The sequence below is a fragment of the Notothenia rossii genome (genome assembly GCF_949606895.1).
Source record: "Notothenia rossii genome assembly, chromosome: 8".
NCBI lineage: Eukaryota > Metazoa > Chordata > Actinopteri > Perciformes > Nototheniidae > Notothenia > Notothenia rossii.
This window is the reverse complement of record NC_136906.1, coordinates 56341530-56358287: the sequence shown is the minus strand read 5'-3', so window position 1 is coordinate 56358287 and position 16758 is coordinate 56341530. Positions and strand designations below refer to the sequence as shown.

The 16758-nt window shown below is 40.9% G+C and overlaps 2 protein-coding genes across 7 annotated transcripts in view; one reads left to right on the top strand and one right to left on the bottom strand.

The window, feature by feature from the left end:
- Positions 1-1962: 1962 nt before the first annotated feature.
- On the bottom strand, positions 1963-14979 carry hnrnpub (heterogeneous nuclear ribonucleoprotein Ub). Of its 2 annotated transcripts, none has more exons than XM_079646250.1 (14): positions 14349-14979; positions 12805-12919; positions 10970-11049; positions 10685-10824; positions 10354-10453; positions 8269-8381; positions 7892-8155; positions 7661-7780; positions 7419-7547; positions 7123-7291; positions 6723-7010; positions 6363-6631; positions 6118-6270; positions 1963-3818 (listed from the first exon to the last, which is right to left on the bottom strand). In XM_079646250.1, the coding sequence occupies exons 1-14, from the start codon at positions 14773-14775 to the stop codon at positions 3768-3770; spliced, it is 2418 nt and encodes an 805-aa protein (XP_079502376.1). In that variant the 5' UTR covers positions 14776-14979; the 3' UTR covers positions 1963-3767. The 2 variants fall into 2 exon arrangements, with proteins under 2 accessions (XP_079502376.1, XP_079502375.1); XM_079646249.1 differs by having other exon boundaries at positions 14322-14978.
- Positions 14980-16433: 1454 nt separating this feature from the next.
- Positions 16434-16758, top strand: part of LOC307015799 (kinesin-like protein KIF26B) — a 34244-nt gene continuing 33919 nt past the window's right edge. For 2 of the 5 annotated variants that reach the window (XM_079644635.1, XM_079644634.1), the window contains exon 1: positions 16434-16752. In XM_079644635.1, coding sequence (XP_079500761.1) covers positions 16705-16752 — 48 coding nt within the window. In that variant the 5' untranslated portion in view covers positions 16434-16704. The remainder of the gene's footprint in view (positions 16753-16758) is intronic. The other 3 variants (XM_079644636.1, XM_079644637.1, XM_079644638.1) reach the window with 2 other exon arrangements.

Genomic DNA, 16758 nt, shown 5'->3' with positions numbered 1-16758 from the left:
CTTCATGATGCTTTACCGGGACAGTGGCAAAGAGAGAGTCACTCTAAAACAAAAGTCTACAGACAGTCTAGCAGCTCAGTGTAGCTACACACAACTTTTAGCTTAAATGCTAACATCAGCCTGGATTTTTATCAGGTGTATATGTTTGCCCAGTTTAGCATGTTAGCATGCAAACATTTGCGAATTAGCATCAAGCACAATGTCATTGGTTAAGCATATATTTGATCAGGAACCAGATACAAATTGACCTGATGATGAAGCCGGTCAAAGATAAGAGGTTCAAACTATAACAATGTTTCCTCTGGGGATCATGAATTTCCAAACCAAAGTTCATACTTAATCTATCCAAAAGTGGTCAACATCTTTCAAAAAAAACAAAAAGAGGTTGAGTAAAAGTCAAAGACACCAAGGTCATTACATTATCCAGTAGAACAAGAGTGCTGAACTTTTTTCTTACCAAGGTTTTCAAGATATTTGAACTGAACCACACATTTTATCCTCATGATTGCGCCATAAAACGGCATTGGGCTTCATTCTCTGGGTACATTCAATGTCAAAATCTCATGGTAATCCATCCAGTATTTGTTGTGATATTTTGGTCTATACCAAAGTAGTGGACTTACCAATATTGACCTTCCATCTCATAAGTCCAAAAAATGAATGCAGAAAAAAGGACAATTTGTTAACGGCATGAAACCTGCATTCGTGACACGTTTTCATCTGAGCATAGCAGAGGCTTAACATTGCTTAAGGACAACATCAAAATCGTCAATTCGACAAGATTGTTGACATTTCACACATATTTAGGGCTGTAGTTTCTGCGAGAGGTGCATACACTAAGTGGTGGAATGTAATGAAGCACATTACTCAAGTACCTGAGTTAAAAAGGTACTTTACCTGGGTATTTTCATTGTATGTTACTTTATACGTCTACTCTATTACATTTCAAAAGCCTGTATTGTATTTTTTACATCACTACCTTTGCCAGCTTTAGTTACATTACAGATTCTAATTATTAGCTAATACAAAATGTACATTAACTAATGAATAAACATTTTAGTTTAGGATATCCAACAGCAGTATATACAGTTATTAAAATTACACCTTACCAGCTTTGATGAACACATGAATGCATCAATAATCATAATCCAGTCATTTATTAGGATTCCAAAGTGGGCAAATATGCATAATGAGTAGGCTACCAAATGTTTGCACTTACCTAAGTGAAATGTAAATGTTTTTTTTATACTTTTACTTTTAGATAATTTTTACAATTTGGTATTGTCACTTTCACTTAAAGGTAAGGTAAGTTTGAGAAACTGGCTCGAGATACACTTTTTGTTATATTCCATGGAATTATCTTAACATCCCGATAGCAATGAATGTCTTAAATGCTTTGACAAAAAATCCATTAAAAAAAACCAGTGCGCTAGAATTTGAAAATACAGAAACGGAAAAAATCTGCCACTTCCTTACAGAGCCCCTCCTCCAACACACACGAACGCGCACATGACCAATGAGGGCACGAGATAAGTTAGTGCACAGATGGAAGGATGACAGGCGGGTAGGCCATCCAGTTATTTTAGCCGGGCCGGCTCAGATGATTGGTCGTGCTTTTTACAATACTACGGCTTCTACAGATGAAATATTTGTATATATATTACATTTTATTGTCAAAGCATTTAATTTATTCATTGCTATCGGGATGTTAAGAGCATTCCATGGAATATAACAAAAAGGGTTTCAGAAGTAAATTACTCACCCTACCTTTAAGTACATTACATAGTTCTTCTTCCCCAAATGCATCTACTAAATACATGCAAAATCAATTCAAAGTATTTTTAATGAGCTTAAATCTTTGTTTATTTTGTTTATCGGCTTCACAAACAGCTACATGAAATGAAACCTGTAATCTTCTGAGGGAGTTAAATGTGTTTTAGTGTAACAAACCACACAGTCATATACCAGCTTCTTAAACTTTAATAGAGTTGAGACAAATAAAAAAAAATAGTCCCAAATTCTTTTAACACAAATATCAAAAAACCGTAAGATAGAAAAGACAACAAATCTGAAAAATGTCCCAAAGTTTTTACATTGTGGGTTTAATAATAAAAGACCCGATATACAACCTGCAACATAAAGCGATAAAAATATAGTGTCTGTCGTGTTATACTGTAAACTCAAAGCTTGCATTCTGCTAGATTTTATGTATCAAGTACAATAAAAGGAGCAAAAACTCTCCACACATTTAAATTTAGCGGACAATTCATCACATCGCAGTTATTTAGGCAAACTAACACTTTTGTTATCACAATACAGTTATTACTCCAAGCCCATTAATGAACATTCGTGCATGGTTGAGATGTATTTACATGTTTGTTAATAACACCGGGAGGTAAACATTAGAAACACAGATCAGGTTTTCCAGTTCTGATGTTGCAGGGTTAGGCAGGGCGTCCTTTGCCAGGGAAAATGTGCAGGGACATTTTATGAGCTGTTGGATGAGGAGCTGCCATTATTGCGGGGGGCCACAGTCACTTAGACGAACCTAAATTCAAAAAAATAATGCCTTTAAGTTGAAAAACGTCATCCCTTTCCATCATGGTGGTGTTGTCATGGTGCAGCCCTTTAGGTTTGCTGGTGAAAATGAGTAACCCTGCCTGCTTTTCACTCCATTTGTGCTGAACTCTCAAACATGTTAAATAGTGGTGTCATTTGAATCATAAATTGTGGTTCTGATTTGGAATTAGTTGATCAGTGCTAGCTGTTTTTCAGAAGTCTACTGCACTAAAGGACCCTTTGATAAACCTGAGAATCAAGGGCTCTATTTTCTAAGAATAAATACTTTTAAACACGAATTTAAAAAGAGAAATGTTGTACAAAATGGCTTACTTAGATCCTTAAAATGGCTTGGCCGAAACACTGTCTCAAAGCAATGTACATTAGAATAGCTACATGGTATCAAAGACACACTTGAAGGGAATACTTTGTTAATGAGGTGTAAACTGGAGGCGTGTCCTTCCTGTTTGAAGTAACAAACTAGGACTCCGCCCACTCAAAGGTCTTTTACACACCTTTGAACTGAATCAAAAGTCAATAGCCAGGAAGAATGTAAAAAAGCCAACGAGTTGTTTATTGTAGATCTATGGAGTTTAGGTTACAGGTTTGATACTGGGAACAAAAGACAAGTCATCTGTTACTTCAGTTGAACTGATTGACAGTGGACTAACAATATATGCAGCTACCATGCTTCTCTCTAATATGCCAAGGTTCCTTCTCATACAAACTACGCAAAACAAAAAAAATTATATTTACAATTTGTAACAAAAAAGCAAAACAAATAAAAATCACAGCACAGATAAAAATACACAACCCTGAAAAAAAAAAAACCTTTATCAACATCTGCCGGGCTAGCAAAAATGTTTCTGGTTCCTGATATTACAAACAGATTTCTTTAAAAGCACGTCATTTAAAAGAGGTGAAAAAAGGAAATGTACAACGAAAAGAAAGAAACCGGATGATTTGGGGAAACCCAAGAATGTGTTCGTAGATATATATAAAGCTTCAATTACACTCAGGATGACGTCTCCTCCCTGATGTGGAATGTTGTTGCTCCATATCACGGTAAATCTTTATCAGTTGTTTTTTTTTTTTTAAGCTATTAAAAATGGGGTTCTAGGAAAAGAAAATCTGAAAAAGCGGGGTGGAGGGATGTTCCGTGGCTTGAGGTGGATCTTAGTGTGGGCCACCAGTCTGTTACAAGTGTCTTAGTAATATCCAGGCTGGTACTGCTGGCTCCAGGGCTTCTGGTTCCAGAACTGCACAGGACACAAGAGATGACATATTTATTATGGGTATGTACACTCAATCATATGTACAGTGGGGCAAAAAAGTATTTAGTCAGCCACCAATTGTGCAAGTTCTCCCACTTAAAAAGATGAGGCCTGTAATTTTCATCCTAGGTATACCTCAACTATGAGACAAAATGAGAAAAAGAAAGAAAGAAAAGAAGAAAAAAAGAAAAAGAAAAAGAAAATCCAGAAAATCACATTGTCTGATTTTTAAAGAATTTATTTGCAAATGATGGTGGAAAATAAGTATTTGGTCAAAAACAAAAAGTTCATCACAACACTTTTTTATATACTCTTTGTTGGCAATGACAGAGGTCAAACGTTTTCTGTAAGTCTCCACAAGGTTTTCACACACTGTTGCTGGTATTTTGGCCCATTCCTCCATGCAGATCTCCTCTAGAGCAGTGATGTTTTGGGGCTGTCGCTGAGCAACACAGACTTTCAACTCCCTCCAAAGATTTTCTATGGGGTTGAGATCTGGAGACTGGCTAGGCCACTCCAGGACCTTGAAATGCTTCTTACGAAGCCAGTCCTTCGTTGCCCGGGCGGTGTGTTTGGGATCATTGTCATGCTGAAAGACCCAGCCACGTTTCATCTTCAATGCCCTTGCTGATGGAAGGAGGTTGTCACTCAAAATCTCACGATACATGGCCCCATTCATTCTTTCCTTTACACGGATCAGTCGTCCTGGTCCCTTTGCAGAAAAACAGCCCCAAAGCATGATGTTTCCACCCCCATGTTTCACAGTAGGTATGGCGTTCTTTGGATGCAACTCATCATTCTTTCTCCTCCAAACACGTCTAGTTGAGTTTTTACCAAAAAGTTATATTTTGGTTTCATCTGACCATATGACATTCTCCCAATCCTCTTCTGGATCATCTAAATGCTCTTGCAAACTTCAGACGGGCTTGGCCATGTACTGGCTTAAGCAGGGGGACACGTCTGGCACTGCAGGATTTGAGTCCCTGGCGGCGTAGTGTGTTACTGATGGTAGCCTTTGTTACTTTGGTCCCAGCTCTCTGCAGGTCATTGTCTAGGTCCCCCCGTGTGGTTCTGGGATTTTTGCTCACCGTTCTTGTGATCATTTTGACCCCACGGGGTGAGATCTTGCGTGGAGCCCCAGATTGAGGGAGATTATCAGTGGTCTTGTATGTCTTCCATTTTCTAATAATTGCTCCCACAGTTGATTTCTTCACACCAAGCTGCTTACCTATTGCAGATTCAGTCTTCCCAGCCTGGTGCAGGTCTACAGTTTTGTTTCTGGTGTCCTTTGACAGCTCTTTGGTCTTGGCCATAGTGGAGTTTGGAGTGTGACTGTTTGAGATTGTGGACAGGTGTCTTTTATACTGATAACGAGTTCAAACAGGTGCAATTAATACAGTTAACAAGTGGAGGACAGAGGAGGCTCTTAAAGAAGAAGTTACATGTCTGTGAGAGCCAGAAATCTTGTTTGTTTGTAGGTGACCAAATACTTATTTTCCACCATCATTTGCAAATAAAGTCTTTAAAAATCAGACAATGTGATTTTCTGGATTTTTTTTTCTCTCACTTTGTCTCTCATAGTTGAGGTATACCTAGGATGAAAATTATAGGCCTCATCTTTTTAAGTGGGAGAACTTGCACAATTGGTGGCTGACTAAATACTTTTTTGCACCACTGTATATTACAAAAAAGTAAGATACGTTTGCTTTCAGATCATCTACTTATTGAAAAACTATTTGAGTGTGGAAAATGTTTTGCACTTTTAGTACAGGTTTTAGGGTAATATTGAGTATACACACAGTACCATCATATAACACTGTTGGGGTATAATGAGATTGTTTCCATCCGAACACAATTATATTTTTCAATATGGATAATGTCACCTAGTATTTTTCACTGAGAACACCAATGTAGTTATTATCTTTCTTTAAAAAAAAAAAACTCCAGCTATGCTCCATGTGCTTGTGGAGACAATATTCGACTGGACCTTTTTTAATATTCACATTAAACTAGTAAAATATGGGCCCGATTTGCTTATGTATATGGATAATGTCACCTAGTATTTTTCACTGAGAACACCAATGTAGTTATTATCTTTCTTTAAAAAAAAAAAACTCCAGCTATGCTCCATGTGCTTGTGGAGACAATATTCGACTGGACCTTTTTTAATATTCACATTAAACTAGTAAAATATGGGCCCGATTTGCTTATGTATTGGGCACTGACGGCGTTAGAAGTCTTGTGATGTGCACAAGAACGATTTTTATCTGATCCAAATACTGACCCCTTGCTGCCAGCTCTGGTTGAAGGCCTGGGCCTTGTCCATGCTGTTCCTGTTGCCACCAAAGTTGCCGCCGTTTCTGTTGCCACCAAAGTTGCCATTCTTGTTTCCAAAGTTGCCGTAGTTGCCGCGGTTACCACCTCTCGGCTGGAACTGCTACAATACAAATAAGGACATTTTATAGAAAAATTACTGTTAGAAACCCAAACCACGTGCTGTAAGGATGTACGAGTCGGTATCAAACCCACCTGGTTGTGGTGACCCCGGGCCCCTCCACGGTGCATGTTGGCTCCACCCCCTCTGCTCATGTTGCCTCTGTTCATTGGGCCACCTCTGTTCATGGGTCCGCCTCTGGGTCCCATGTTTCTCATTGGTCCGCCACGAGGGGATCCGCCCAGACTAGGAATAGGGCCGCCTCCCCTGTTGAAGTTTCCACGGTTATGGAAGCCTCCTCTGAAGGCGGGGGGAGGCAGGAAGCCGCGGGGTGGGCGGTTGAAGCCTCCACGAGGGCCGGGAGCTACAGAGGAAATTGGAAAAGTTAGCATGAACACAATAATGATTTCTTTGCAAAAATAATGGCATCACTACATCCCAAAATGTCAGTTTACCTCCTCTGAAGTTGCCTCTGTTTTGGAAGCCTCCGCGGCTGCCGCCTCTCGGTCCAGGTCCACTTCCACGGCCAAACTGGTTCTTGCCCCCGCCCCCGCGTCCGCCTCCACGCAGACCACCCCCCCTTTTTGGTGTTGTGCTTCCCTGGTTGGGTTTCTTTTCAGCGGGCAGGGCAGTCTTGCTCTCTTCCTTGTACTGCTCCAGCAGCTTGCCGGCCTCCTCCTTCTGCAGCTCGGCGAAGACGACGTCATTGAAGCTCTCTCCCTCCCCCGGCAGCGAGTAGAAGCCTGGAATGGAAGGAAAATAAACCGAACATTACTACACCCGAATATGACGGAATAGGAAGGAAAGAGACCTACTACTACTACTACTACTACATGGCTGAAACATCTTCTATACCTTTCATTTTAAAGAGGGCGTGCTCGGGCACTTCTTTGCCGTCGCTCTCCACCTTCTTCTGGACCCTCTCCTTGTAGTCCTCATCAGAAGGGCAGACCACCACAGCCTTGCGCTGGAAGCCCGCAAACAAGCACATCTTCCTCTTCTGGCCCGGGGCAGACAGGTTAGTCTGGGGGGGGGGGGGGGGGGGGTGGGGGAGAAAGAGGATCAATTATACTGTGATTTAAGAGAACAAGTACACTCTTATGTATTTTATATTGGCAACAATCAGCTGTGATTCATTGCAAGCCAATTACATGGTCCAGGATGTAGTTTCTCTTCTTGCGGGCAGCAATCTCAATAAACTTTCCCAGGAAAAGTGGTGCTCTCTGGGAAATGGCGCTCAGCTTTGTGATGTCCTTTGACTGGCGTTTCAGACTGTTGATCTGTAGAAAATGAAAGGATAAATTAGATTTAAAAACGTAAAGCAGCAAGAGATAGAGAGCATGACACAGGATTCCCAGAGTTATGTAATATAACAAATGTTATCAGTACTGACCATCATCTTGTCCACAATAGTGTCACTGCCCAGGATGTAGTATTTCCCAGGGTTCTCCTGGACGTGGTTCTTCACCCATGTGGTCTTCCCTGAGCCTGGCAGGCCGACCATCACTATGATCTATGTGGCATGAAGGGAAAGGACAATTAAGATCAATCTCTGCTGAATATTATAGTTTTAAAGGTCAGTGCATGACAAATTGAAATAGCATCTACTCATTCCTAAGCTTACCTCGCAGTCAGCTTTGGTCTGTGGGCCCTTGAGCCCCCGGACACGGTCGTCCACTGGGATCTGCTGCAGGAAGGTGTAGCCCTGAGGCTGGGGGAAGTACGGAGTCTCCATCTGGCCGAAGTTGAACTCCACAGCACAATTATGGCAGATGACGTGTGGGAAGAGGGCCTGGCCGCTCAGAGAGTCCTTGTTGACCTGGAAAGCAACAGCTGGCTCCCCGCCATTCTTAGAACAGGACAGCACCACCTCATCTGCCTCAAAGTCCTAAGGAAAGAAGGCAAAATGCATTTATATAAATCCACGTGTGAATTTTGGTGTCTTTCTTATCCTGCTCTTGCTTGGTTTTAATGAGTTATTAGGATAGCATTATGTCTTACAATGAGGCAGCAGATGACGTCATTCTCCTCGTAGGTTTCTCCAAAGTCCTCGGTCACACAGTTGGTGGTCTTTTTGGCTTTCCCAGAGTATGCATAAGAATGTTCCTCCTCGCCTGAAAATTAAGTGAAGGACACAATTCTTAAAAATATCTTGTGACAGAAGATGACCTGAATTAACTAAATCTCCCAGTTCCCCAGACTCTGATTCATTGATGTTGGACATAGGCCAAAGATCATTATATTATGCAGCCAGAGCTGGAGCTATTTTACATTAGCATGTTATGCTGCCTGTGAACCACCAGAGGGAGCTCTCCAGACAGACTGCCATTTCATGCAGGATCACATCAGCCTCCTGACATGCATGAATTCCTTAGTTTGTCAGTTTTTCCTCTTGCAATGAATGAAATGCACCGTTAAGTCCCACCAAGATAATGTTTTATATTGAGCTCTTCTATATTCTGCATGAGCCCCCGGACTGAATGAGTTATGCCAAATAGCTGCATCGGCTTAGTCACCATTTTGTGGATCAAATCAATGATATACAGTGTTTCCCCTATATACAAATAGTGGCGGCGCAGCGCCGCTGCTGAAATATGAGCGCCGCTGCTAGGGGGCGCCAACCAGGTACCCAAAAAAAAACAAAAAAAAAAAACACTTTTTTTTCTTTCTTAAAATAATAATAAGTGGTGAACCCTTTTTCATTTTTGATTGTTTGTTATGTGGATTTGTAGTATTTGTATTACTGGCATAGGCGAAACAGGCGGTCGCCTAGGGCGCCAGATCTGGGGGGCGCTGCGCTGGTAGCTCTGGGAGGGAAAAACATTTTTGACCGTTGGTGCTCATCCAAATGTTCGGCCTTGATGTAACAACATTCATAATTAAGTAAATGTAACACCCTTTTCACCCCGGTTACACGTTTAATTTGCCCTGTACGGTGGGCGCTGTAAGTGATGAAAGTGGGGGATGTTGGCTTATCAGGCGCCCGCAGCTCACAGCCAAAGTGGTAGCGTGGTAGCGAGAGAGCGAGCAAGGGAGAGGGTGCACCGGTACCAGCGCTGATGTTATTAGAATCTGGTGCTAGCTGCGCTAACGGATATAAGAAGTAGATGTTTCTACAACCAGGGTGGAAGAGAGCTCTCCTGTCAGACTGAGAGGCTCAGTGAGGTTAAGGACTCTCAGAGTATTTAGATAGATAATTTTAGTCTAAGTTATCTCAGTGGGTCTCAAACGTTTTGACCACAAATGATGTAAACACATATTTCCAAGGCACTCCTTTATAATTATTAGGATAAATAAAAACAGGTTTGAAATCATTCCAATGTATACTATAGGACAGTAAACCAAAAATATCATTTAAAGTTGGAGAGATACAAAAATGTGCATAAATAAATAAATAAATAAATGTTAACTAGGTAAAATAAGATATGAATGAACAACAAAAATAAAATAAGCTACATTTATTTGTTATTGGCTATGGTAGTTATTGGTTATGTTCACATACTTATTTGATTATTAAAATGTAAACCGATCTTTTTCATATGGGCGTTTTAGAGTTGTGCCCCCTAGATCAGGTCTCTAGTAATTGTGTGCTCAAAGTGCACCAGATTGAAGCATTTTACATAACCCCCGGACCCCCCTAAAGGATGTGACGTTCACCCCCCAATTCAAACATGTTCATACAATACTGAATACATTTGAAGCCATTTTTACATCTATTACCTATGTCAATAAGTTTCTGCAGTGTATTTGTCTTTTGTATACATTTTTCATTTATTCTTTACACATAACATATCGCCTAAAATCTCACCTAGGGCAGCAAATTGCCTAGAACCGGCCCTGGTACTAGGCCTCAAGAGCCTTTCTTGTGCTGACACATAGAAACAAATTGGCGGGGCGCACTTCGCACGCACTAAAAGATTCCATGCGCTCCGCGCTCACATTATGCTGGGCCCACGTGCCTTAGCACCGCTGCTATGACTCCATTCTAGGGGAAACACTGATATACCATGATTGCCAGATCACTATAGACATAACAATTAGCTCTACAAACAGCCCGACTACTGAATAACAGATTGAAAAACGTACCAAGAAGTAGGGTGCCAGTAGACAGGGACCAGCCGACCTGGACATCATGAATCTCCATGTTCTTGCTGGAGATGTGCTTCACAGGGATTTTCTCTGCAATCTGTTGACATGAAGGAAAAACACAATTGTATCAGGATATTTTTCGCTTGTTCAACGAGTAGCTTTAATAAAAAACATTTTACACCTATTTGTAACCATTGTTTAACTGTCTATGTAAGCCTCAACCCCTTCAGAGGGGTTATGGTTCACATGGCAGGGAAAGCTTAATTCTTCACAATGTAAACACACAATTGTGTGAACAGTGTAGAATACATCAGCTTTGTAACGGTACCTTAATCTCAAAGCAGGCTTTGCCTTTGTTCATGCCGTAGGTGGCCTTGCCTCCGGACCAGAGGTAAGCAAAACTCTCCATGGTGAGAGATGAGGCGCTGTAACGGTCCCGCGACACCTTAAAGTGCAGGTCGCAGTTGTCTGGAACCCAACAAAAAGGACAGTCAATATTAACACAATAGTTCCTGGTAATTGTCATGTCTTCTTGGACAGGTGTTTGAATTCATAAAACTTGCTTGAGATATTTCTTTACATTGAGTTATTATCCACATTTAAAATCACTCACAGGTATCCAGACAGACTTTGGTGTCATCAAACTCCTCATCTTCCTCCTCAAGGGGTGGCACAGGAGACTTGAATGAGGCCCTGAAAAGATATGCCAACATGTCAGTAAGAGGATTCCCGTGCCAGTGCAGCTACATGGAACATATAGAGGCCTTGGGTACCACTTGCCGAAAAATATTTGTGGAGGAAAGACAGACTAGGGGGGAACAATACAAAATAGAAAGAGTAAATGGGGCAAGCGAGCCTCCAAAGTTTTATCAGGATATTGTCAGCTGTGTGATTGGCCAAACAACACTTACCTTACCCAGCGAAATCTAAAATGAGAGATTTACAGAGAGAAAGCATCCCTGCTAACACTTGAATGCAAGGCTATCCATTGGTGAAGCTGATAAAATAAAAAAATCTCCCCTTTCAGATTGGATATTATGATCTCCAGGACTGCTGATAGAAGGTGCGGTTATATTTAACTTTCCTTAGGGGAATTCCCAATTCAAAAAGATCAAGTCACTGTTTTGAGTTTCCACCATGATTGGCTGCTTAAAACGAGTAATCAAAGTATCACAAGAACTACAGCAACTTACCAAGTCTGTAGCATGAGAATAGGTACCAAAATCTCTTAATTTCAAGAATAACTAGTCAAAATTGTTGAAAAATAACCTTACACTGAGGCTTAGGCAATTCCAGTGAAGTTGTGTTTTTAGAAGTAAGATATAGATTTAGTGCATTCCTTTGCAGCTGTCTTTACATCTCCAGAGACATCTGTCATGGATGGGGGGGGCGCTTGGCAAACATACTGTCTAAGTCAGCTAGTGGCTCCAACAATGGCTGCTGCTCTATAGACCCCATGGCTTCAAATAGGGTAGATGTGAAACAGTAACAGTTGTTAGGGGAAATGTGATGATGGAGCTTTTTTTTTTTATAGAGTTTAATGGACACTTGCAATAACATTTATGTTGTCAGGGGTGGGCACCACAAAAGGCAGCAAACCTATGTTATCAAATCTGGTGGAAGTAACATGTATTATGGTATATTATGTCAGGCTTTTGAAAAAAATGTATTAAAATTGGTCTTAAATTTGATTCTGGCTGGTTTATCCTTATTGTGTCAACAGCGCAATGAAAACAAAACACCAAGAAGTCGGCACATGTATGCACACACATCCACTCACCACTACCCATGCATGATGTCACCTGCGCGGGGGGATAGAAACAAGCTTTGCAAACACAGGCATCCACACCATGAAAACATACACACAAGACATGAGACAGAGATAGCATTTTGACGTCATAAAACCAGTGAAATAAAAAACGGAAAAATGTCAAGACCATTGCGAGGCAAAAACGATGGACGGTCAATAGTGAGTTCCTCCGTGGACGTTTGGGGAATTTGCTACATCCTTGTGTGCTACCCTGCAGCAGTGGACCCCTCCTCCCACGCCCCTCAGCTATTCCTCTCCACCCCCCCCTTCTGCTACTTTCCTCTGTGTTCTCTTTGAGCAGCTTTGATTCACCTTCAGCACACAATGGGCTTTCAAAAACAATAAGTGGCATGAAGAACAAATGTGGAAATTCAGAGAGACTTGATAGTTGCACTTCTGCTACAGAATGCAGTCACACATGTGAGTGGGCACTGTAAAGGTAAGGCTCTTAAAGTAGTCAGGGATGACCCTCAAAAACAGGTGAAAGTAAGGTTATTAATAAATATAATACTTAAAAATGAGGGTTTTCCTCATGCTAGTTATATGTGCATTGGCACTTAAAGCCAATACAGTTCAACAAAGCTATAGATGGCGCTTCAGGGATGCTGAAGGCCATTTTTGCTCTGTCCCATCCTTACCAGCTGTATTTGTTCTCTTCAATAAATTCAAAGTAGCCCCTTCCATGTTCCTCCCGGCGTCTCTTAACACCCTTCTTATTCTTCTGATCAGCATTCGTGTCTTTGTCCGCATCCCCTTTGAAAATAGAACAAAGATATAGAATGAGGTGTTCCTTTTTGTGAGAGAGAGGTCGGACTGGCAGTGGGGTTCTGGCCCACAAAGCCCGTTCATTAGTTACAGTGTCGACCATAATCATCAATATTAAATAAAGAAGAGGCAACACCTCATGATTACACTTAAATAAAACACAATCAGAAATTGTAACAGCTCTAATGACCAGATATAAGAATTACAATGTAGGCTGGTCGATATGAACATTGTGAACAGTGTTTGCTGGGGCTGGAAAACAAGTCTCTGTAAAGTAAAGGGACATTAAGTCAGCCAGCCGGCTTAGAATATGTGTTTCTCAATAGGATCCAGCCATTTCATCAAAGAAGTCTAATGCTGTCTGGGACAAATGCATCATGCAAGGAAATGGGAATACCTACGAAGCCCTGGGTTGACCCCCTCCCCCCCATATCTTGCCCTACATAACCTAGTTGGCTAATCACGTAAACTCAGATTTGTATCTTCATCCAACAAGACTACACTTTCTATTCGAACCACCGATAAACTAACCACGTGCCAACCCAATCTCCTGCACAGCTCTGGGTCAGACAGTTCAGGCGTTCCCGGCTCTAATGAAGGCTAATACATTTAGACTTTGAACAGCAGGCCACCCTGTTTATTCCTAAGAAGTTTGTAATTTCAGTTAAATTTGTACCGTTTTTGTTGAAACTCCCCAATTGTCTTGTGACTAGTTCGAGGCGGACGAAGCCACCCTACTATCACTGCAGCAGTCACATATTTAAACATGCTGCTTTAACGTTACGCCATTATGAAACAGGTTATACAAAGTTTATTCATCATATTTGTGCATCTCCACTGTACCACCCCATTCGTAGCTAACCTTAATTATGGGAACCCCTGAACTAGCTAACCGACTGATCCGCTAGTTAGCACGTCACCTCAGACACAAAGAAAATGACGTTAGCTGGCAAGCTAACACGCTAACCGAGCAAAACGAAAAGCCGCACTAAGCTAGGTTAAATGAATATATTAATTCTGACTTCATTAGCGTATTTTAGGTTTTTACCGACACTGAACTATTACAAATAAGCTAAAGCTTACCTTCGTGGACGGACTATCGAAACTTAACGTTACAAAATAGTGAACGTTAGCTAATCAAGGTGGTTACCAATGCTAACGTCAGATGAGCATGTCATGCTAAATGTTTCAGTTTGATGCTAACGCTTGCTAGTTTAGTTGGTTTATCATCTAGCTCAACATGGACGCTCTGTTGTATGGCAACGCATTCATATGTAATGATCCCCAATCGGCTCTCTACCGCGGTAGCATTAACGCTATAGCAAAACTCGACACCCAGCCACAGTCCATCCAGCCAGACACATTTTCCAAACCAACCCGGCCGACTCACCCTCTGCAGTCTGGTCCGCGGGCTCACCATCCTCTGTGTCTATTTTCTCCATGTCGTCGACATCAGCCTTGAGCATGGGATCCATCTCGTCGTCTTCGTCCTCTTCCCCCTCACCCATCTCTTCGTCCTCGGCAACGGCATCGTCGTTGCCTCCATTTTCCGGTTCTGGTTCTTCTTCTTCCTCCTCATCCTCGTTGGCCTCCATGCTTTCTTCTATCGGGCCCTCACCTTCTTCTTCCTCTCCCATGCCCTCATGGTCGGCGGCCTGGCCGGAACCCTCGACCGCCACAGCTTCTGGGTCCAGCGGAGAATCTCCGCCGAGGGCCTCCTCGTCCAGCGCGACCTGCAGGCGGTCCATTAGGTCGGCCTTCAGACCCTTGTCGGAAAGATCACGCTTTTTCAGCTCGTCCTTCAGCTCGTTCACTTTCAGCTTTTTGACGTTAATTGAGCTCATTGTGAATGTTTAAAGGCAAATATATTAAATAAAATTCACAAATACGACTATGAATAAATAACTGGAAGCCTTTTGTCGAAAGATGAAGCTCAATACTGCGCCAAATGGCACCGCGCTGTCCGACCAAGCTTTAACCGGCAAAAGAGCTGAGCGGCTGGGTGTGGGGGAAGCGGATGACGTCCCTTACCGTAATTACCCAGAGAGCAGCGCGGCCTGGTGGTTATATAGCCCGCCGACCATCTGTCGTTGGCCCAATAACAAAACCAATCCAATAGCAAGCGTTGATGTGGAAGAAAGTGGGGCAAACACCCATAATTTTACTTTTATATTTGTACTATTAGTAAAAGTGGGAATATAATTTACCGTAACCCACTGCATTAAACTAGAAATAACAGTTACAAATACGCATGCGTCGTGTTTCTAGCCAGATAATAGTACAGTAATTAAATAAAAAATAGCCTGTTATAGGTAACCTACACTATAAGGTACCTGGAACAAAAGTCCTTGTATGCTATAATTCATGTTTTGAAAACCTCTTCTAAAAGTAATTTCTTTGAAGGGAAAATACAAAAGATTAATGAAAACGTTTTAATTGAGTAAATATCTTACAACTGTTTTATTTTTTATACCGGCTGATTTTTTCACATCAAAACGTATTTTACAATTATATATGTAACTATAAGAAATCAAAAACCATCTAGCCAATTAAGTAAACGAAAAGGCAACACTTTATTTGTATCATTTTTCATATATATATTTTTTCTAAATGGGCCCACATTAATTTGTTTTATCCTACGTGCTGATTTTGAATGAGCACTCCATTATTCTGTACAACGGAAATATCAAACTATGAATAAATAACACATTTTGGCATGTTTATATATTATTTAATCAATTATTGTTTATGCAGAAAAAACTGCCCCTTTGCAACACTAAAGACACTATTAAGCTTGTTTGATATGTTGTCACTCTTTCCTTATCTAAAAAAAGAAAACAGTCTACACTTATCTAAAGGTATACTCCACTGATTTGACTAATTTAGTGAAAACTATTAATTTTGTCTGACTTTTGAGCTATGTCAAGTCTGTTAATGTTATGGTCATGTGTTTTAAATGTATACTAGGGATTTTAAAGTGCGTTTATCTCGACATCTGCTGCATCGATTTGTGTTCTATTTACCTGTCTCTTAGTCCCTCAGCTTTATGCGAGTGCAGTACTAAATTGCTGGAGATAACACTTTAATTGAATGGTTCTACTACTTCTACCTTAATTCTACAATATTATGATCATGATGTTGTATGTTTTGCATAGTTCCATTCATGTTTTTTTTCTAAAGCATTCCCCTATAGCCTATATGCTCTTCTTAATTGGCTCATATAATTACAAAAGTGACCCAATTTTTTCCCCTCTACTGCTTCAAAAATAAAAATGTACAGTCAATATGTTTTATATATAGAATATTTTATTTACCGTAAAATATAAAAATCTATATATACCTAGAATTGATTACTAACTGATTGGATGGCTCATCATGTCCATGCATAATTCTGTTGCAAGATTGTTCTATTACATACGTAACTGCATTAGAGAGATTACATTACAGAGTTACATTTTGAAATGGAAGTAATTCCATAAACAAACTGTGCAACAGCTTGTTCCTGAGTGTTGCTCTTTACTGCCTCCCTGAGGAGGTTATGATACATATCCAAGTGAAATCATTAAGTGTTCTTCAGTGCGCTCCCTCCTCTCTGTCACTGTCCTCTCTCCTCTGAGACACACAGCATCTCCTGCCTCTTACTCTGTCATTTTTGTATGCAAACCTACCATGAGTGAAATACTTTTGCTTCTTATCCACGGATCTTCGGCTACATCATGTACAAGTGCACTCTGCCTTTGTTCGGATATCTTTTTAAATATTAACAAGTTGTCATGTCATCCCTGACTGGAAGAGGAGAGAGATTTCCTGGAGCACACTGGGTAAGT

Bases quoted from the DNA above. Each gene is read 5' to 3' on its own strand.
- hnrnpub (XM_079646249.1), bottom strand. From the start codon at position 14,775: ATGAGCTCAATTAACGTCAAAAAGCTGAAAGTGAACGAGCTGAAGGAC. The intron at 10,825-10,969 runs GTGAGTGATTTT...GTTGGGTTCCAG, and splicing joins CAAAGTCTGTCTGGATACCT to ACAACTGCGACCTGCACTTT. The intron at 7,292-7,418 runs GTAATTGGCTTG...CCCCCCCCCCAG, and splicing joins GAAACTACATCCTGGACCAT to ACTAACCTGTCTGCCCCGGG.